This window comes from Trichoderma atroviride, chromosome 2, assembly GCF_020647795.1.
Source record: "Trichoderma atroviride chromosome 2, complete sequence".
Lineage (NCBI taxonomy): Eukaryota > Fungi > Ascomycota > Sordariomycetes > Hypocreales > Hypocreaceae > Trichoderma > Trichoderma atroviride.
In genome coordinates this window covers 3688461-3707812 of record NC_089401.1, presented here as the reverse complement: position 1 = coordinate 3707812, position 19352 = coordinate 3688461, and the positions used below count along the sequence as shown (strand labels likewise).

Here is a 19352-nt window from a genome sequence, read left to right as displayed (position 1 = left end):
GGGAATAAGGTCCCATAACAGGGGATAAACGGAAGTACAGTACTGTGGCCCATTTGGCAAGGGAAGAAGAGCAAAGAAGCGCATGCCAAAGACAAAGAAGAAAGAAAACAAATTCCCCATATTCCGATTCAAAAGCTGCTGTCCATAAAAGCCATTCCGTTACTTTCTCAATCTCTTCTCGCGATCCTCCAGGTACTCTTCATCAGAAGCGTCCAAGATATCGTACTCTTCATCGGTCATGAAGCCGTCGTCCGATCCGTCCCACTCATACTCTCCTCCGCTGGCGGGCAGAGATTCAGTCTCCGTGGCTCTCTCCTCTCCAGCAACAGGCCGAGTTTGAACCTCTTCGTGGATGCTGGCGTGAGGCGACTCCTTGTCAAGCTTGGGGAAGATCATGACGCTGCCAGACTGGGCGTCCTCGTCCTTCTTGGGCTCCTCAACCGTAGTCGTTGGCAGAGCCTCAGGCGGGGGCATTCGCACACTGACGTCACACCAGAGACGGTGACCAAACTTGAATCCTTCAGGAGTAGTCAAGCGCCAGTAGGAGATGATCTGGCCAGCGCGAGCAGGAGTGCGGAGAAGCACGGTGAAGGGGAACTCGTTGCCAGGGGCAAGAGGGGCATAGCAGACAGTTGACTCTGATGCTGAAACAAGCTCGGAGATACCGGCGGGGTGAGCGGAATCAACATGGCCCATGTAGTCACCGCCAACAAACTTGACGGAGCAGCCAGCAGGCCAAGTAGTGGTGCCCTCGTTGCGAAGCACCCAGGTCTGCTCAAAGACGTGGTTGGGAGGCATGATGGTGCCATCGGACACGGAATCGCGGAGGAAGACGGCACGGAGGTCTTGCTCATTGACAGATGCTGCAACCTCGGCGACCTTCTCCTCCTTGACCTCCTCCTTGACCTCCTCCTTGATCTCAGGTTCGGGCTCCTCCTTCACCTTGGCTTCCTCAACCTTGGGCGCTTCAGGCTTCACGTCCACAACGGTTTGCACGGCGTTGATGGAGTTGCTCTCGCCCAAAGTCTCTGCAGACTTGGCGGCGTTCTTGGCGCGGTCGCCCATAGGGGGCATGCGCTTGCCATCCTGGTGCTCGCCGGTAGTAGTAACACTAACGTGGCGAACAGGCGTCTTGAACTTGATGAGGGGATGGGTCTTGTTGTGCTCGTTGGCAGGGTTAGCCTCGCAGTTTGCGCAGAAGTCGAGGTCATGGCAGACAGCACACTTGTACCGAACGCCTCTGATGTAGGTAGGATAGTCCTGATTGCTGGAGCAGAGAGGTCCATCGCAGCAGATGCCCATGTGCACAGGCTGAGCACAAGCGTAAGAATGAACATCAGCGAGGGGCTCATAGATGGGTGCAAAGCGGTGGTTGGCGTGCACAAAGGCAGCGTTGACAACGCATTCAGAGCAGTAATCCCAGTCTGGGCAGTCCAGGCACTTGTGGCGGACGCCAGTGATGTACTTGTCACAGCCATCACAAACAGCGTGGTGAGCCTGGTTGCGGCCAGCTCCCATCTTGATGGTAATGTGGTGTGGCATGTTGGTACCTGCAACAGCAGGGGTAAAGGCATGCTTGGGGTGGTGGCCGTGGGCATCCTTGGCGAAACATCCCTGGCAGAGGTCGAAATCCTCGCAAGTCGTGCAGTGGAGGAACTCAGCCTCGGGGAGTTCTGAGATTCATTAGCTTGACGAGCTCTGAGGGGATCATTTAGTTTGTTGAGGGTGCACATACCTTGAACACAGCAATTGCATGTTCGCATGTTGCCCAAGCAAGACCATCTGGCGCCCATGGGATCAACAAATGGAACTCTTGGAGAGAATGCGGGAGCCACATCGATAGTCCTCAGAGGCTCAGCGACAATTGGCATGCAAATTGATGGCACTGGGGCATTCTCAATGTGAGTGGTCTCGACAGCATACTCATCTCTCTCAGGTGTAGGGAGCGATTCCTCTTGAACGGGGGTCTCCTCCTGCTTCTTGGCCTGGGCCTTGGGCTCAATCTTCTCGGTGCTGCTAGCGACGAGCTGGCCGTCAATCATAGTCCGCTTAATCAGCCAGTGGTTCTCATCATAGCAGCTGACTGCCTGATCAACACAGGCCTGGCAAAGATCGAAATCGCCATCATCACAAGTCTGGCAGTGATAGTGGACATCCGCAACTGTCTTTTCGCAGTGGTTGCAGCAGACAGCGAACGGAGCGGGAGTGATGATAAGAGACGACTCTGGGGCTGGGGCTGGGGCTGGGGCCGGGGCCGGAGCCGGAGCCAGGACCGAGGCCGGGTCACAGTACTCTTGGAACGACGAGTAGATTGTTTGAGGATCAAAAGGAGCAGATTGAGCAAAGTTTGCTGGCTGGGACTCCGGGACAGGAGTCTCAGTCGTCTCCTCAACCTTGGTGGCCTCGACCGGTGCGGGCCGGACAGGCGACGCAGGTCGCAGGGGCAGTTCGACACCCGAGAGAAGGGTAATCGAAGATGGAGCCGTAGATGGCGTCGGCATCTCAGTGGCCGAATCTGATGTTGACTGAGAGACGTCGCTCTCGGTGGGGGTAATCTTCTCAGTGGGCTCGTAGGTCTCTGCTGCTGAGGCCTCTGGCGCATCCTCCACTGTGACGGGCCTTGGTGTAGCCCTTGGTGGTGGCTGGATAACCGAAACACGCAGCTTCAGCTTTGACTTGGCCTTTGCGGCCCTGAACAACTGCTTGTAGACTGGCATATTACTCGAGTCGAGGACAACAAAAGCACTGGCGGAGTCAGAGTAGCGCTCAACGATCATCCGGGCCTCGGGGGCGATGCGAAGGAAGGCTCGGATCTGGATGTCATGTCAGCACCTCTGGCATCTTGGGAGCCACCATGGTAGATGTGAGATACGCGGCGTCACCATTTTACCCAAAGAATGATGACTGATATAATGGAAAAGATGAAAGTATAGTCAAACATACGTTGTTTTCAAGAACGTGAGGCGTCATCTCACGAAGTGGCATCTTGACTCGGCGAGTGGTGTTCTCAAAAGTCACCTTGAGGGTGACCATGGTCTCAGGACCAGGCTGGGGGATAGAAGCCATGATGGCGGTCTATGTGGTGATGATGGTCTTGTTAGCAGGATGCAAATACTAACAATGCGAGGACGGTGACGAAGCGGTGGGCTACTCACGCGATAACAACTTTCCCCCTTGAGTCGACGCTATCAGAGCAGGCTGTTCTTTTATACGGGCTACCGACAAAAGGACAGATGGCAGTATCAAGGAGCGAGGCAATGGCGATGCAACCCTTTTTGCAGTGGTGATGGAGATGGGAAGAGGTTGATGAAGAGGAGGAAAAAGAGAGGAGAGATGACGATTGCGTGGTTGGGAGCGAAGCTCTTACAAAAGGCGCCAGGCTGACCGGGTTAGGCGAGCCGGAAACTGGAGAGGCCGCAGTGCAGTGCATTCTGGGTGTTCTGGGCTGCTGCTGCTGGCGCTTGTACCAGTGACCTGGCGGTCCCCTCCCGTGCGCTGCCGCCGGTACATGATGCGCTGTGACGCAGGCAGGCAAGCTCGGCTCTGGCCTCACCGACTGGGAGGCAACCGCTGCATCTTCTGCTAGTGGAGCTGCCGAGGACCTCTGCAGGCCCGGCTCAGGGCAAAGTCACTGCAACGTCTGGGTACTGGGAGGCGGGCAGCGCTGCAGCACAAGGTACCCAGTACCTGGCGTCGCTGAGAAGTGATGGTGACAAGTCTGGAGCCAGTAAAGCGAGCGGTAGAGGCCAACAGAACGGACGCGCAGGGACGCGTAGCTGCAAGCCCAGTGTAGGTACCGCAGCGGTACTCGGTACAGTACCCGCAGCTGGCCTGCAGCGCAGCACCACAGCGCTGATGGCGCCGATGCTCAGCGGAGGGCTGGGGCCAAGAGAATCGCCATTCCACTGCGCTAAAGCTTCAGGTCGCCACAGTGCTAGCGGTGACAGGTGCGGAGAAGATGGCAGCGCGCGAGGCATCAGAAACAGCCAGTGCGCCACGCACCCTCGTCCACTGTCTGCGCCCCTGGCTGGCCAAAGTGACGAAACAAATCCCTGCCTGCTGGGCTGGAGCACAAGCAAAAGCGCTGGGGGTGGGTCGTGAGCGGCCAATGGCGCCATTAGCCCCAGGTATTTCCGGCACCAGGACGGCCAAGTGCAGGACTGCAAGACGCCCCCGGGAAGCGGCCAAAGGCAAATCTGAGGCGTTAGAAGTTGGCGTGTACGGTGTACAGTCTCGTGTACATCAGCAGCAGCAGCAAGAAGCCTTGAAGCCGCTCAGAACAAGATTTGAACTGGAAGCTGTCTCAGGCTCAGCACCACAACACGGGACGCAGCGCCCGCTGATTCGCTGTCGAGCAGCATCTGCCTCCTTGGAGCAGTCTGGGAGGCGATCAATAGGGCCAAGCCTGGCTGGTGACGGTACCGGGTACATGCCAGTACATGCAAGCTGCTCTCACCTTCAGTGGTGACCCGTGCGTCTTCCGGCCAGCCCCAAAGCCTGCGGTATCCTCGGCCATTCCATTCGAAACCGACTACCACTTATACTGCTAGTAGCTGACGCCTGGGAGGCAACTCAAAAGCCCATCACGAAGCTTCTTGCTTCGCCAATTGTGGCCAAATTCGTGGACGGCGGATGCCTGGACGCTGATGGCGGTGCGGGCGAGGCAAACAGGTGAGTGGCCAGCAGCGAAACGCGGGCACTCCAGCAGAATTGCCAGGCTGCAGAGGAGCCACGCCAGCTTTGTCTGTCTCTGGCCTGTCTCTCGCTCGCCCTATCATTCACCCGTCCCGCCATCCCTCCAACTTGGTCGCGCTACGACTTGTGCGTCTAGCCCGTCAATATTACATACTGCATACCTGCTCAAGTTACAGCACTGCCTGCTGCTGCCTCCCTTGCATGCTAACTTGCATTGTGGCGGATAAGGTTAACGATTAATGATTGTCCAGCTCCCACGCCGGCTCCATCGGACGCCATGGCAGCATATAAGCCTATGGTGTGAGCAATGTGAGTGGCCGGTTCTCTGGCTTGACAAGAGCCGATTACGAAAAAGTCTGAGCTCTGGACTGCTGCTTACCCGAAGCACTCACCTCACCGAAACACTAAAACATTCTACAAACATACTTATTAGCTTAGCCTGCTGGCTGTGGCGGCGGAGCTGCTCATCGTCAAACGTCGTCTCCAAATACGGTGCATGGATGAAGTAATGCATACGAGTCAGATCGAGCAGATTCTTCACGGGTGGCCTCAAACAAGGCAAAGATAATCCCGACACCCGATGTTACTGCGTCTGATATCCAGTTTCTCCGTAGCATATCCAGAGCTCTATTTCCATTTCCCATATCCCACATCAGGGTGCCTGGCCGTACAGTAAAGAAGGTAGGTAGGTATTCGGTACATGCTACTTCTTGGAGCCAGGTGTCAAATGCATTGTATCCGTCACAAGCCAGACACGGCACTCGTACGAGCTTCGTGAAGCGGCCAGGGCTCCGCTCGGTGCGCGTGATGGCCCGAATGCGGTAAGATATCGTGACACCGAGCCTGGGATCTCGGAGAATCCATCCAGCGTCTGTCGGTGATTGGTGAAGGGCTGGAGGGACAACGAGGCCAAACTGTGATGCGTTGGATTTGCACAAGGACGGGCTGGCAAAGCCTGATTCCTCGCAGAAGGGGTTGCATGATGTGCAAACAAGGCTCCTTATTTGCGGCGCTATATCCCTTGCCCGTATCCCTTGCCCATATCCGTACTCCGAAGCTGTTGCATCCCGGCGAGCCTGGGTCCCCCTGTCAATTACTCAAACAAGCAAACAAGCAGCAAAGCAAGGGAGAGATAGAGACACAGGTCGGCTGGACTCCCTGGCTTTATCCTGGTTTGGGTGGGAGAGGTTGCATTCAGATGGTTGATATCGGGATATAAGTGGGATGCATAGGCATGTACCTTGAACCACAATCATATATACTGCATTCCAGATAAGTAATCCCAATCCAGCATCTTGGCCTTCCTTTTATGGCCTTTGCGATCTATCTAGATTTTCTATTCAGATGCATCTTCGTGGTCGCACCAATAGCAGTGCTCACGAATCTAGCCGTCTTCTTCAACATGAGCTCTGTCTCGGCGTCAGCAGTCACTTTGGCTCAACAATGAAGAGAAATGGCAAATGCAAGACAACATTAACTGTATGTAAACTAATATCTGCACAATCAGGTAACAATAGCACCTAGAATGATTGTCTGCAATCTCTACCTGTTTTAGGGCTTTGCATTCTAATGCCCCAAACCATTGCTACCATCACTTGAGCCAGTATTTGGTGCATCAAAGGCCGTCCTCATCCTCGTCCTCGTCCTCACTAACAGGAAAGCGTTGTTGCCAAAGCCAGTCTTCAAACTCGGCCTCGCTCACTCCCTGAGGAATCTCAACCTCAGACACGTCGTCGCTCGGCTTATAAAGCGGGTGCAGTGTAGGTTGCTCGACAAGCGCCGCCACCTTCTCAGCCTCTGGACTGTCGTCGCCTTCCACCAAAACTCTAGCCGCATATGCTCTCTCAACAAAGATCTTGGCCCTTGCTGTATCCCCATTCTTGATCGCTACCTGAAATGCGGTCAGGTACACGCTCGGGAAGCGAACATCGCAGGCGCCCTCCTTTTCGAATGCCGTTAGCATGCCGCGCGTGAGAGTAAGCGCATCTTCGTAGTCGAGCATGAAAGCTCCGCCTTTGTACCAGATGAGGATGGCGTGAGCCTGTTGAATCGTTCGAATCCTGCTGTCGCTCTTTAAGCGTTGGAACTGCGTCGCCGAGCAGAGATCACATCCGCAATCAAAACGGAAACGTTGTTTCAGGATCGCTTGGCGCTCGATATAACTCAACGTTTCGCCCAGGTATGAAATGGTAATCTCCTGTCCTCGTTCGATATCACGGACTGCGTGGACCGTGAGGCGCTGAAGATTCTCGTTCCAGCTTTTATGCGCATTGGGTCGACAAGAGTGATTGATGCGAGCTGCGTCGAGGAAGAGACCACCTTCGGAGGCTCCAGGGCCCAAGGGGCTCACATTAGACCTGGCAATCCCAAGGAAAAGGCCATCATCGAGGCCGTAGACATTCTGAAGATGCAGAAATCCTCGTTGTTTAGCCTCGTCTAGGTCCTTCAGCTTGTTGGCAATATGATTGGCGAGAACCTGACGGTTGCTTTCTGCATACGAGACCTTGAAAATAGGAAGCTCAGAAAGGATACGAGCGCCCTTGAGGATCTTCGTGGTGGCGATGAGGCTAATTCCCTTGCCAGGAACGGCTTGGATGGCGTATAGACTTTCGCTTCCGACCTGCGCGGCCGCTTCATCACTGATAGGTGCTTCCTCCATTGTTGTCTTTGTCCAGTTCAGTTAGTGAGATGATGGGTACAAGATGAAAACAGAACGAACAGCTCGAGTTACTGACTGGGGGGGGGCTTGATGATGGCGTTGGTAAGTAAGTTGAGTCAAGTTGCTGGAACCCGGCTCATGACAGAGGGGCTTCAATATATCTTGATAGTTCATGAAACTGGCCCTATAGACTACCTAGTCAATGGTAAATGTGAATAACTGGGGCTATTGAATGCAAAAAATTCACTGTCGACTCACATGCAGGTCAATGCAGCTGGCTAAGGGGGGGGGGTGCCTGATTCACTCTATTGACCAAGCGTAAGTGAATGCAGCTGGCTGGACCCAATCAATTGGGTGCTACGGTTTCCAGCCGTGTAAACTCCCATCTCATGAATGCATTTATGCTTCCTAGGGCTTGTCAATGCGGTATAGATAGAAACATGCCATTACGCTCCACCTCTCAGCTCAAGCTCTCTGCCTAGAATAATCCTAGTCACAATGATACTGTATCATAACTTTATCTGTGTAGCCTAGCATCTCGTGGCACACATTAATCAATTTTCAGGGTAGCATCAGCTCCATATTATGCAAGACTTTGTGACAGCTCTAAATCGAACCGTCCTACATGTTCTCGGTTAAGCGAACAGGCAAAGCGTGCTTGTATCGCTACCATTGGTGGTACACTGGGTATGCTGTGCATCACAACAAGAAACCCCTCTCTGACATATGATAGACAATGTGTACTCTCCATAGAGTTCATTCTCAAGTTAAATTTAAGAGTGGCAGACCTAAATACATGCTTCAGTTTCCACTCTAGCATGTAGTTGATCAGTGCAGACTACATGTATGTAACAATAGGTTGAACAAAACAACAAGCCAGAGACCCTCATTCAAAAAACTTTGTCACGGGAACAAGGTACTACTCAGCTCAGCTCGGATAGCATCAGATTGTTACACCAAATACGCCTTGTTATAAGAGGTGAATTTGTCCTTACAATACATGAAGCATAACTTTTTTTCAAATGCAAGCCCCCTTTTTTTATGTCGTTTCGCCAATGCATTGGCCTGTAATGATAAATGCAGAACCCAGTTACTCGCTCGTAGAAATAAAAGATGTATGCAAATGAAGTTTCAAGGATAGAAGAAAGGAGGTAGACACACCATGAATACTCCACATAATTCAACTCCATTTTCCCAGCAGATTTAATGAGTAAAATAATAAGCTACTACACAATGCCTCCAAAAACACCACTTGAAACGCCGCTGCCATGGAAACAGCACAATGAACACACGGGCACACATACTGACGCACGCAGCCGAACAAGACATCCCAAACTAGGTAACAGGAACAAATAAAAGAAAACTGAGCAAAGAGAAGCTGCTGCAGCATCGCTTTCATGATCCGCTCTCAGCTACTAATGCATTTCTCTCCCCTTCGCTCAAGACCAAAAAAAGACAAAAGACAATAAAGAAGCATCCCATCAAAAATATTTTCCCATCTTCCTATCAACCATAGCATATGGTCACCGACTGCCCACGGCACAGATAACAATGATTGTGACGGCCACAACAGTCGACAACATGAAGAACCCTCCAACCTTTGAGATTTATTTTTCAATGAGAAAATCCGGAACCGACAAGAAAAAGGCGCGCACACCAGGTATTCTTGGAGTTCCCAACTGGCCAATCCAGAATCCATAATTCGAAAATGATCAATAACAATACGTTTGAAAAAAAAAAAAAAAAAAAAAAAAAAAAAACATGAACCGCGAAGATAAGACAAGAAGAAATCATGATTTTGAGCACTCGAACCACCCAGCCACGAAAAGGGGATATGAATGATACGTGGAGACCCAACCCATGACACCATAAAGGAAAAAAAAAACAAGAAGAGAGAAAAGAACCATTGCATGAGAATGAGTGAGATGTTGAGAGGGCCGTGATGATGATATTAAAGTTGGTATGCAATATGCGATGAGAAGTTGATCACCATGAAGGCATGAAGAGCTGCCCGCCACAATATCCACCGCAAAATCCGCCACATAACCCACAAGCCTATTGTGAGTAGTAGACCATGCCCGGCGCAGGCTGGGGATAGTAGAAGCCGTCAGGACTGGGCGTCACCATGCCGCCCATGCCCATTACGCTGGGTTGATACGGTTGCGAGGCAGGGTACGGTTGGTAAGGGTTTACCGAAGGTAGCTGAGAAGCATCATAATAGTAAACCATACCATTGGCCTCTTGGGCCACGAGGTTTGTGGGTGGCCCTGCCATGCCGACAGCGGCCTGTTCAACCTGATTCTGGGGCGTAAAGCTTCCTGCCATGCCCGTCTGCCCTTGAGGGACAAACGGGGGTGCAGTGACGGCAGAGGCGGGCATGCTAGGACCAGAGTAGCCGTGAGGATAGTAGTATGCCTGCTGAAGATGTGGTTGATACGGCTGCTGCTGGCCATAGAAAGCGGGCTGGCCATACGCATTGGGCTGAGGCTGGAAGGGCGCCGCATGTATGGCTCGCTCCGGAATCTGGGACAGTGGGGTGCCCGTCGAGACATGAGTCGGATACGAAGGACGACGTGCGTGCGAATCCTGGTATCCGTTTGCCATCTGCGGGGGAACTTGCTGATGGAAGGCCTGCTGGAAGGCTGAGGCATTCTGCGTCATGGTAGGAGATTCTATATCCGCGACGGAGATGTTCTTCTGGGGGCGAGGCTGGTGCATAGGGATTGAAGACGGGAAATTCTCCTGGAAGTTGGGCCTCTGTGGAAGAGGGTACGATTGCGGTTGGGGGATATCTCCGATAGATGTCTCCTGCCCACCTACCATGAATTGAGACGGGCCTGCCGGTTCCTCCACTCCCATAGCGGGGACGAATGTTTGCGGGGCCGGAGGAAGGCGGACTACAGGCCTGTTATCAGTCTGAAGCGCAGGGCGAGAGATGATGGATCCGGTGGGCGAAAAAACGCCGTCTCTATCGTGCAATACGATGGATGAACGCCTGCTGACAGCAACACTAGGGGAATAGATACTTCCGCCATAGTAGCTGCCAAACAAGCTCGTTCTCCTAGAAAAGCCGCCGACGGAGCCCCAGGAGGAACGAGGTCTACCTCGAAGTCGCTGCTGGTTGGGTCGTAGCGCGCGGGGAATGAATGTGAATGATCGATCCGGGGCAGGAAATATGTATCGCGGGGGGTGGTTTGGCAACGAGATGCGCACTGGCTTGTCCCTGCGCAGAGGCGGGCGATGGTCAGGGAGTTTTGTGTATTGCTTGACAGGAATGCCGGGAAAGACCTTGGGGGTCGTCGTCTCCGGCAGGATGACCCGAACTTGGGCATTGCCGATATGTTTCTCAGTCGATAGGGTCCTATTAATCGGAGTAGCACTGGGCTCGCACGTCGGGATGAAACCAGTGCCGTTGGGCGGTCCCTCTTCTTGAGGCGGCTGCCGGGGGCGACGTGGAATCACGTCTGCGACAGTCTCGTGCATGTCGTGCGTCCATTGGGAGTTTGTAGTAGGGTCGGCGGGGTGGTGTAGCTGGCTATCAACGACGTTAGAAGAAGAGCTCACATGAAGAAAGGGGGGAGGGGTCAAGAAGTGACAATAGGGAAAATGACAGCAACAACAACAACAACGGAGATGGATTTCACTTACTTGGCTGGGGAATACGGTCCCCCCCACGCCACCTCGGCCGCCACCTCTGCCTCGGCCTCTCCCAAACGGCCTGAACCCATTCGCAGCCGGTCCCGGATGCCGATGGTCGTGCATGAAGAACGACCCCCGGTTGGGCACAAAGGCCGGATCCTCGTCCCTCCGACGCTTGTAATCTTCGTGTTCCTGTCGACGTCGATTGCCCTGTTGAGGCCGCGCGGTAGACGAGGAGCTGACGATGACGGGGGCAGAGGGCGACTTGGGTGACGAGACCGAGACCTCGTCCACCGGTGCCTCTTGTGCAGAGTCAGAGTCCGGTTGATCCGCAATGGACAGCCCGTGAAGCGTCAGCTCCGTGTCCGACACAGACTTCTTCCCACCCCCCTGAGCGGCAGCCTTGGCGGCCCTGTGGCCAGCCCCCTTTGCGGACCCGTTGGCGGACTTGCGTGCGTTGGGCGAGGTGGGCGACACCTCATCGATGTTGCTGGTGTCGCTATCGTCAGCGCCATCGTGGTCGTCCGAGACGGCGGAGCCTTCAGTCAGGGAGTCGTCGTCGAGTTCCAACGCCTCCGGACGGCCCTCTTCGTCGCCCTCGTCCTCGACTCGGCGTCGTTGGCCGATGAGCTTTCTACGCCGGGGAGCAGCGGCCATGGTGGATCTTGGTTTCTGGCGGCTTGAGCAGAGGCGATTAGACGGCAGACGAATGGGGCTCGTCGGGGACGGAGGAGGGCGAGTGGCAGATCAGAGAGACCATGCAGCAGCAGAGACGCAGGATGATGGATGGAAGGCAGGACAAGATTCAGCGGCAAGGGGGAAACAAAGGGCCCAGACGTGGACGAGTGAGGAGCCCAACCCGTCCTGCGGTGCTAGACACGAAGAGAAAGGCAAAGAAACAAGAAGCAGGCTTTGTCGACGAGCCAGCAGCCCGGACCGTGCAGCCAGAGGGGCAATCAAGGGGGGGGCCAAAGAAGAGACTGAGAAGAGAAGAAAGCGGGAGGCGGTCCTCGCGCACCTCGTTGATGATGCAGAGGGTCGGGTTGGCGGGCGATGAGCAACGGCGATGGTGGTTTCCAAGGACAGAGAGCACAAGATTTGACGCCGGGCCCTAGAAAAAGTGTTTGGTGCCGGCCTGTGAAGAGGTGAGGTGAGGTGGTGGCCGCTTAGCCCAATCCAGGCCCGCCGCCCCCTCCCAGCGCAGCTACCTGGCCTAGTACTGTAGGTGTGTAGCTTTGCCCACAGCGCTGCGTGCGCAGTGACTTGCGCGGGCTGCAGCAGGGCCCCCTTTCAATCGTCATTCCAGGCTAGGCAAAGCTCCGTCCAGCTGTCGTCCCATGTACCGGCCACGTACCGCCGGATAAGGCTGAGCGCTGCTCCCAGGTCGCGCATTCGCCAATCTGGGCCACTGATCACCGCCCCAAGCTCTGCTGCACGCTACCAAAGGGTACCTGGCCCTGTACGCGGCCGAACCTTTGGGTTGCAGCCCCCCCATGCAGCTTCTCACAGCGTCCCTCCGTCACGAAAGCCGTTCCAGTGCCAGCAACCATCCGCCGCTACCTAAGCAGATCTGTCAAATGGGCGATCGCAGCTCAATCTGCAGCCATCCCCCATGTCGGCCAGTTAGAGCCTCCTCCGCCGTCCACGGTGCTGTCGGCCAGGCAAGGGCCAAAGCACAGCAGAAACCACGTCAACCACCAGCATCACGCCCTGTTCGCCATGCCCACAGGCGAGTTGCGGCCAGGCACGGATGCATGCGGGTGAATCAGCGCTGCGTACCAGGTAGGCGATTTCTGGTCGGATCATGTCGTCTCGCGACCCCTCACTGGCCTGCTTATGCAATTGACGCCGTGCAATCTGCAGATGATGCTGGGCAGATGCTCCACAGGTGGCATCAACCGCGTCTGTCTAGTTGGCCGGCAGCCCGCAAATGCCGACTGCGTCCGACTCCTTCTGGGGATGCATTGCTGCCTGTCTCTGTCTGCCGATGGATGCCAATGGCTGGGCGGCCTCGTACCTAGGCAGGTCGGCAGCTAATTTGGGCTTCGCGTCGTACCCCACGAGGTGTTTCTGCATCGATTGATCCAGCGATGCTCGACGATATTGCTCGCTTGTTGCCTTGGGATATGTCCGTGTGGGCCTGTGCCCATTGGCCAACCGTTGCACCAATTGCTGTGCACCGAATCTTCCTTTGTACGAAATGCACAGATGACGCCTTTTGATACCGATGCAGGCTGTAGCTTGACGTGTGGTTTGTGCAGATGGCCACCAATTGGGATGGGGTGTATTCCACCTCTTTGAGTCATCCGCGGAGTGATATATGATATCAGTGTACCCGTCCAAAATATGGCCTCATTGATGCAGCTTCAGGGTAGCTAGCCATCACGTTGCGGCCAAAGCTCAATGACTGCTATTTCAAAAGACAATTGACATACGATGCGTCTAATCAAGGGGTGGCTTTAATAAGCAACCTCAACTATCTATAAAGGCAAACAAAGGACCGGAGCTAAATCGCCCTGTGACCCTTGGATGCCGGCCAACGTGTTTGGCTTTGCTAGCACAGCGCCAAAAAGAAGCTTTTAGCTGCCATGGCCATTAATGGCTGGCTGGCTGTCAACACGCCTTGCCTTCTATTACCGGCGGAAATAATAGCAGTATATCATGGCCTTGAGTCCAATATCTCGCAGGTGATAACTGCTAGGCAATATACACTACATGCTCCTCTATATGGAGACCGGACCCTCTATTGTTCACTCAGCCGTGGCTAGATGGCGCATCCACGCTGCCATCATCCGGCACTGCTTGCTCACTACCAGCACTAAGCTACCAGGGGTGACCGCTAACGGATGTAATTGATGACGTTGAGGTCGCCCCTGGCGCAGGCGCATTGCACTTCCACTCAACACCGGCCACTACGAGTATAATTTGATTTCGCCCTGATTCAACATCACCACCTTTAATGGCCACCTCAATGTCGCTGTAGTCACGAGCCGCGGCTCATGACTTTTTCCTAAATCCCGTTTTCTGCAGCAATTCTCGCCATCTCTTGCGCCGGTAAACCGGGACCGCAGACCCCGCACATCATGCCCGGCCTCGCACGCAAAGTGTTGATTTTCGCCGCTGTCGACGGCCTCATTATCCAGCCATTGTCTTCTAAAGGGCAAAAGCCTTTCCAGCCTGCGAGGATCAAGTATGGAGACGCATCCATCTCGTCTGCGGCGCGCGACCAGGTCCCAGACTCGGCAAAGTCCGACTCGTGGTTTGAAGCGCTCGGCGTTATTGGTGAGCTCAGGGAAAGGCCCTGTTACTATACCATCATGTTAAATAGCTCTCAGGACTGATCACGGTATCGCGATTGACGTATTTGGTAACGATTACGCGCCGAGAGCAAGTCGCTCAGGTGTTTGGACTACCCATCTATGTCGTCACTCAAGTAGCCGTGACCCCATGCTCGGCGCAGGCTGATGCGGAGGAATCTGTGCGGAAGACGGCAAGTCTTTTGCGCACAGAGGTGCCCACTAACGTGAATGATGACGCTGAGAGCAGCAGTGATGAAGAGGGCGAAATCGCTATAGCGACCCCAGACGAAGAGGCGGACGATGAAATTCTCGGCAAAAAGCACGTCCCTGCGGATCCCAGGAGCAGTGTGAGCAGTGTTGCCGAAGACGTGATCCGGAGGCGAGGCAGTTATGGGAGATTTGCGCAGCGCTGGTTTAGCCGGAGTGGATGGACTTCTGACCAGAGAAGGACTATGGGAATGAGCAACTCGCCGACTTCTACGCCACCCCTTGCGCAATCAGCATCGCCAACGCCAGTGGTTAATCTTGCCGCCCTGCAAGAGACGGATGAGAATCACTTGATCCCAGCTTCCGCACTTCTACCAAAGTTGCTTCGAACTATCCAAGTCTGGTTTGGATCCTCGCGTAGCTTTTACTTTTCGTACGACCTAGATATAACGCGCAGCCCGAGTGATGAAGCGGCGATTGCCAACCCCAACGATTCTCTCTACACGCAAGTCAAGAGTACATTCTTTTGGAATCGGCACATTGTCCAGCCTTTCATAGAAGCTGGCCAGGATGCCTTGGCCTTGCCCTTGATGCAGGGCTTTGTCGGCCAGAGGACGTTTGTGGCAGACTCACATCCTCCCCAGGTAGATGACCCAGGAGCGGAATCCATGGAGCTGGCTGATCTCTCGCCGACACCATCTGGGCCGTCGTCGCCATCTCCAGAGACAGCAAGACATTCTCTAGAGCTGCGTCTTACCGAGAGAAAGTATCTCATCACATTGATATCGCGACGGTCAACTAAGAGGGCTGGCCTTCGATATCTTAGACGCGGCATAGATGAAGACGGGTATACAGCAAATTTTGTCGAAACCGAACAAATCCTGTCGTCTCCTGCATGGGAAGCTTCTTCCCCACTGTACTCGTTTACTCAGATTAGAGGCAGTATTCCACTATTCTTTACTCAGACCGCGTACGCACTGAAGCCAGTGCCAGTCTTGCAGCACTCTGAGGAAACAAACTACAACGCCGCCAAGCAGCATTTTGAAAGGCTATTAAAATCCTACGGTACGCTACAGATAGTTAATCTGGTGGAAAAACACGGAATCGAAGAGCCAATTGGAACGCAGTACCAAAATACGGTTGGCCGCATCAACGACGGGCTCGACGAGAAAGCAAAGATACCCTTTGAGTGGTTTGACTTTCACCATGTTTGCCGTGGTATGAAGTTTGAAAACGTGAGCCACCTGCTCTCGCGCTTGAAGGACCAGCTAGAGACACTTGGCAGCACGGTGCGAAGCAATGGAGAGCTGGTCCGCAAACAACAAGGGGTTCTTCGAACGAATTGTATGGACTGTCTGGATCGAACAAATGTCTGCCAGAGCTCGTTTGCAAAACACATGCTAGAAGTTCAGCTCAAAGAACAAGGTATAGACATGAGCGCTCAACTGGACCAAGAGACGGCCTGGTTCAATACCCTCTGGGCAGATAATGGCGATGCCGTTTCGAAACAATACGCCTCTACTTCCGCTATGAAAGGTGATTACACGAGGACAAGAAAGAGGGATTACAGGGGGGCACTTAATGACCTTGGAATATCTCTAACACGTCTTTATTCTGGGTAAGATTTTCAATTTCCTACCCCTTCTACATCCCTTTTCAGACCCCCTCTCCCAGCCATAGTTTAAAGGCGAAAGCTAATGCTATTTTACTCTCTTTGTTTTAGCATGGTCAACGACTACTTTAGCCAGGCTGCCATAGACTTTTTACTCGGCAACGTAACAGCTAAAGTGTTTGAGGAATTTGAAATCGACATGATGACAAAGGATCCAGCCGTTTCCGTGGAAAGGATGCGCGAGCGCGCCGTGGAACTGTGTCAGAAGCGAGTGGTGGCAGATGTCAGTGAAGAGTTCCACGGCGGCTGGGTGCTGATAACACCCAATACTGCCAATGCGCTCAAATCGTGGCCAATGGAAGAAGTTGTCCTTCTTCTGACCGATGCTGCGATATACCTCTGCCGCTTTGACTGGGATCTGGACAAGGTGTCTTCTTTTGAAAGAGTTACCCTTGCGAGCATAACGAATATCAAAACGGGTGCTTACATCACCTCCACAATTTCGCAGGCTCACATGAGCGAGACGAGGAACGTGGGTTTCGTGGTGTCATACCAGCCTGGCAAAAGCGATGTCCGGAGGAGAAACACCCGCACAATGTCCACCAGGGACGCTCCAAAGCTGACAGCTACCGGCGAGATCCCAGCGGCACCGACCAGCTTTGCGGGGCTTTTCTCTGGAGCCAACGGCCCAAAGGAGCCTGCAATCCGAAAACTTGCATTCAAGGCGCCGTATACGACGGATTCTTCATTGCCAGTCAGCGAAGCTGGGCCACGGCAGACGGAGCTACAGAAAATCGACACCATATGCTCAGAGATTGAGCGTCTAGCGGCCGAACGGCAACTGGTCAAGGAGGGAGAGGAGCGGAAGAAGCTGGTGGAAAAGGGCGATATTATATCGCTAGACGCTGCGAAGCGCAGCACCGGGTTGTTGGAGCAGCTGGGCCATTCGCTGAAGAAGTTGGTGTGGGCATAGACAAATATCCCTAGAGAAGCCTGTATGGGCTCCACATGTACACGGCATTTCCAAAATAGCTTTTATCGACCTAATTCTTTCCAAATCGTCCCTTGGTGGCGTTCATGCAGCCGTAAACGTGCTCTTTTTCTGATACAAATGCATCTGGTAGCGCATATTCTCCAATTGGATCGGGTAGGAGAGCTCTTCCGGAAGCCGAAACCATATCGAATCATGAGAATCCAGCTTTTCCCACTCATAGTCCTTGGATGCAGCCCGAACATCCATGAGAGTGTGGTCCAAGAGCCACTGCATGGGGTACCGCTTCTTGTCCTTGCCCACGGCGGCTTCCGAGTAGCTGCCCGGACTGTCCACCACGAGGAGCAGGCTTCTATCCGGGAGTATCTCGCCCAGCAGTTTTAGGAACTTTGTTGTCTTGCCGATGCCCCCATTGGTGTACAGCTCGTTGAGCGTAAACATGAGGGTCACGGTAAGGGGTTCTGAGCCGAGCAGCTCCTTGAGGGCCTCTTTATCCATGGCCAGGACGTCATTCTGGGAGAAGGTGGTGGAGAGCTGTCCGTCTTGGAGAAGGGGCGTGTTTGCGGCTTTGATAGCTGCGGAGGCATACTTGGACAGAGTTGGGGGTGAAGTGGCTTGCTTTTGGAGGAGGTCGACGACTTGACCCCAGGGGCCGGCGTCGAGGAGAGTGAGGATGCCGTTGGAGGCGGTTTGCTGGAGGTGAGACGCAAAGGCGATGTGTTCGGCCGCGCAGCCACCTATGCAGAGGAATTTCTTGACAGCAGTGCTGTTATGGTAGGATGCCTCATCGGCAGAAGAGTCCGGGACAGCAGCAATGTCATCAACGTGCGAAGCAATGGTCTCAAAGATGGACGAGTAGCACAGCGCCCTGGTGGGACTCCATCGTGCGGCGTATGCCTGGAGGTTCTCCTCGGAGCCGAACGCAGCCTCAAAGTCTCTGTTGAATAGGGACTGCTTGATGGACTGGAGGGTGGCTGCGAAGGAGTCTGCCGAGAGGATGGGGTTGAAGGCGTCTGAGAAGGTGGTGAGGATCCGCTGCTGGTTTGTGAGGGTTTCGGGGTCGATGGGTGGGAGAGGAGTGGATGTTGATGATGATGCTGCTGCTGGTTGCTTTTTGGAGGCTGTTTTCTTTGGCTGTTGTTTTTTCACCATTTTGTAGGTTTTTGTGATGTGTTTTTAACTTGATATATCTTGAGGCTTACAATGGTGTTTCCTATGGGTGATGAAAAATTGAGTGGCATTCTTGAAAGTGGGTACATGTATACAGATACGTAGCGCTGTTGCGCTTCAGTTGAGAGCTATCGGTGGCTTGGACTTTCTACTCTCTTAATAAAGTATACATAGTGTCAAATGTCTTTCCAACAGTTGAAAGGAGTAAACTCTACAAGTAAACACATTGAGACATACGTAGGTAGCTGAAGATTCACTTCTCTGCAGTAATAAACCTACTCAACTCAATGCTTCACTCTGGCGTCGTGTTTGCTTATTGCGCCATGATTGGTCCGACAGGCGATAATAGCCTAAAGTGCCCTGTTTTCTCTCTCTCGTCTTTAAACTTCAGCCCACGATCCGGCCGGCGCCGTCTCAATTTTCGGGGCACCTTTCCCGGCCATCCAAGGTGATTGAGTCTCGACCCGCTTGATTGGGGGTGAGATTGTTCCATGCGCTGCTTAGGAAACTTCCGGGGCCTGCTTATGAAATGGCAGGATGGGGGGGGCGACTCAGGCCCGTGTGAGTTGGCAGCCTGTCGACCTACCTGAAAGAGCTGCGGCATGCTCGGGAGTTTCCAGGCTGTATTTATAGTGTAATACTATCATATTTGATGGCTTGTTTGAATTGGGCTGCCAACTATTGGTATACTGTGCCAGCCATATGGAAGGATAAGAGAGCAACACTTCAGAAGGGCCAAGGGAGCTACGTCACAGGCCGGGCCGAAACGGAGTATCCGAATCCAGGAAGCCGTGCGCTGTATAGTAAGAGAAGAGAGGTCACCAACTCAGGCCGTTTTTTTCAGAGTCTCCGCTTATTATATATACTTAGGCATAGGAATGGGGTGGATAGCATTGCGTCAAGTAGCAGATCGATCTGTTGCCGGCAAAGTGGAAATTAAGAGGCAACGTGAGGGATCGCCAGTGTCAAAGGCGAAAAAGAAGGAAAAGAAGAGGAGAAGGCCCGTTTTTAAAAATGTAACTGTAGACGAAGAATCAACGAGAATATAGGCATTAGGACTAACAGGTACATGCGTTTACC

General features: G+C 53.6%; 6 protein-coding genes across 6 annotated transcripts; 2 read left to right on the top strand and 4 right to left on the bottom strand.

Moving 5' to 3' along the window:
- Positions 1 to 159: 159 nt before the first annotated feature.
- TrAtP1_004002 (uncharacterized protein) lies at positions 160 to 3066 on the bottom strand (the record flags this gene model as incomplete). The annotated part of the gene is made up of 3 exons (XM_014083659.2): positions 160 to 1673; positions 1736 to 2813; positions 2944 to 3066. The coding sequence occupies 3 exons, from the start codon at positions 3064 to 3066 to the stop codon at positions 160 to 162; spliced, it is 2715 nt and encodes a 904-aa protein (XP_013939134.1).
- An 892-nt stretch (positions 3067 to 3958) lies between these two features.
- Positions 3959 to 4468, top strand: TrAtP1_004001 (uncharacterized protein; the record flags this gene model as incomplete). Its single annotated transcript, XM_014083658.2, has 1 exon — positions 3959 to 4468. The coding sequence occupies one exon, from the start codon at positions 3959 to 3961 to the stop codon at positions 4466 to 4468; it is 510 nt and encodes a 169-aa protein (XP_013939133.2).
- Positions 4469 to 5211: 743 nt separating this feature from the next.
- Positions 5212 to 7738, bottom strand: TrAtP1_013336 (uncharacterized protein). Its single transcript, XM_014083657.2, has one exon. The coding sequence runs from the start codon at positions 7352 to 7354 to the stop codon at positions 6311 to 6313; it is 1044 nt and encodes a 347-aa protein (XP_013939132.1). The 5' UTR covers positions 7355 to 7738; the 3' UTR covers positions 5212 to 6310.
- Positions 7739 to 9091: 1353 nt separating this feature from the next.
- Positions 9092 to 12077, bottom strand: TrAtP1_004000 (uncharacterized protein). The gene has a single exon (XM_066112122.1). It carries the CDS (start codon positions 11648 to 11650, stop codon positions 9410 to 9412), a length of 2241 nt encoding a protein of 746 aa, XP_065968205.1. The 5' UTR covers positions 11651 to 12077; the 3' UTR covers positions 9092 to 9409.
- Positions 12078 to 12520: 443 nt separating this feature from the next.
- TrAtP1_003999 (uncharacterized protein) lies at positions 12521 to 19321 on the top strand. Its single transcript, XM_014083655.2, has 4 exons — positions 12521 to 12775; positions 12857 to 14275; positions 14329 to 16117; positions 16223 to 19321. The coding sequence occupies exons 2-4, from the start codon at positions 14077 to 14079 to the stop codon at positions 17082 to 17084; spliced, it is 2850 nt and encodes a 949-aa protein (XP_013939130.1). The 5' UTR covers positions 12521 to 12775; positions 12857 to 14076; the 3' UTR covers positions 17085 to 19321.
- On the bottom strand, positions 17187 to 18254 carry TrAtP1_003998 (uncharacterized protein; the record flags this gene model as incomplete). The annotated part of the gene is made up of 1 exon (XM_014083654.2): positions 17187 to 18254. The coding sequence occupies one exon, from the start codon at positions 18252 to 18254 to the stop codon at positions 17187 to 17189; it is 1068 nt and encodes a 355-aa protein (XP_013939129.1).
- Positions 19322 to 19352: the final 31 nt, after the last annotated feature.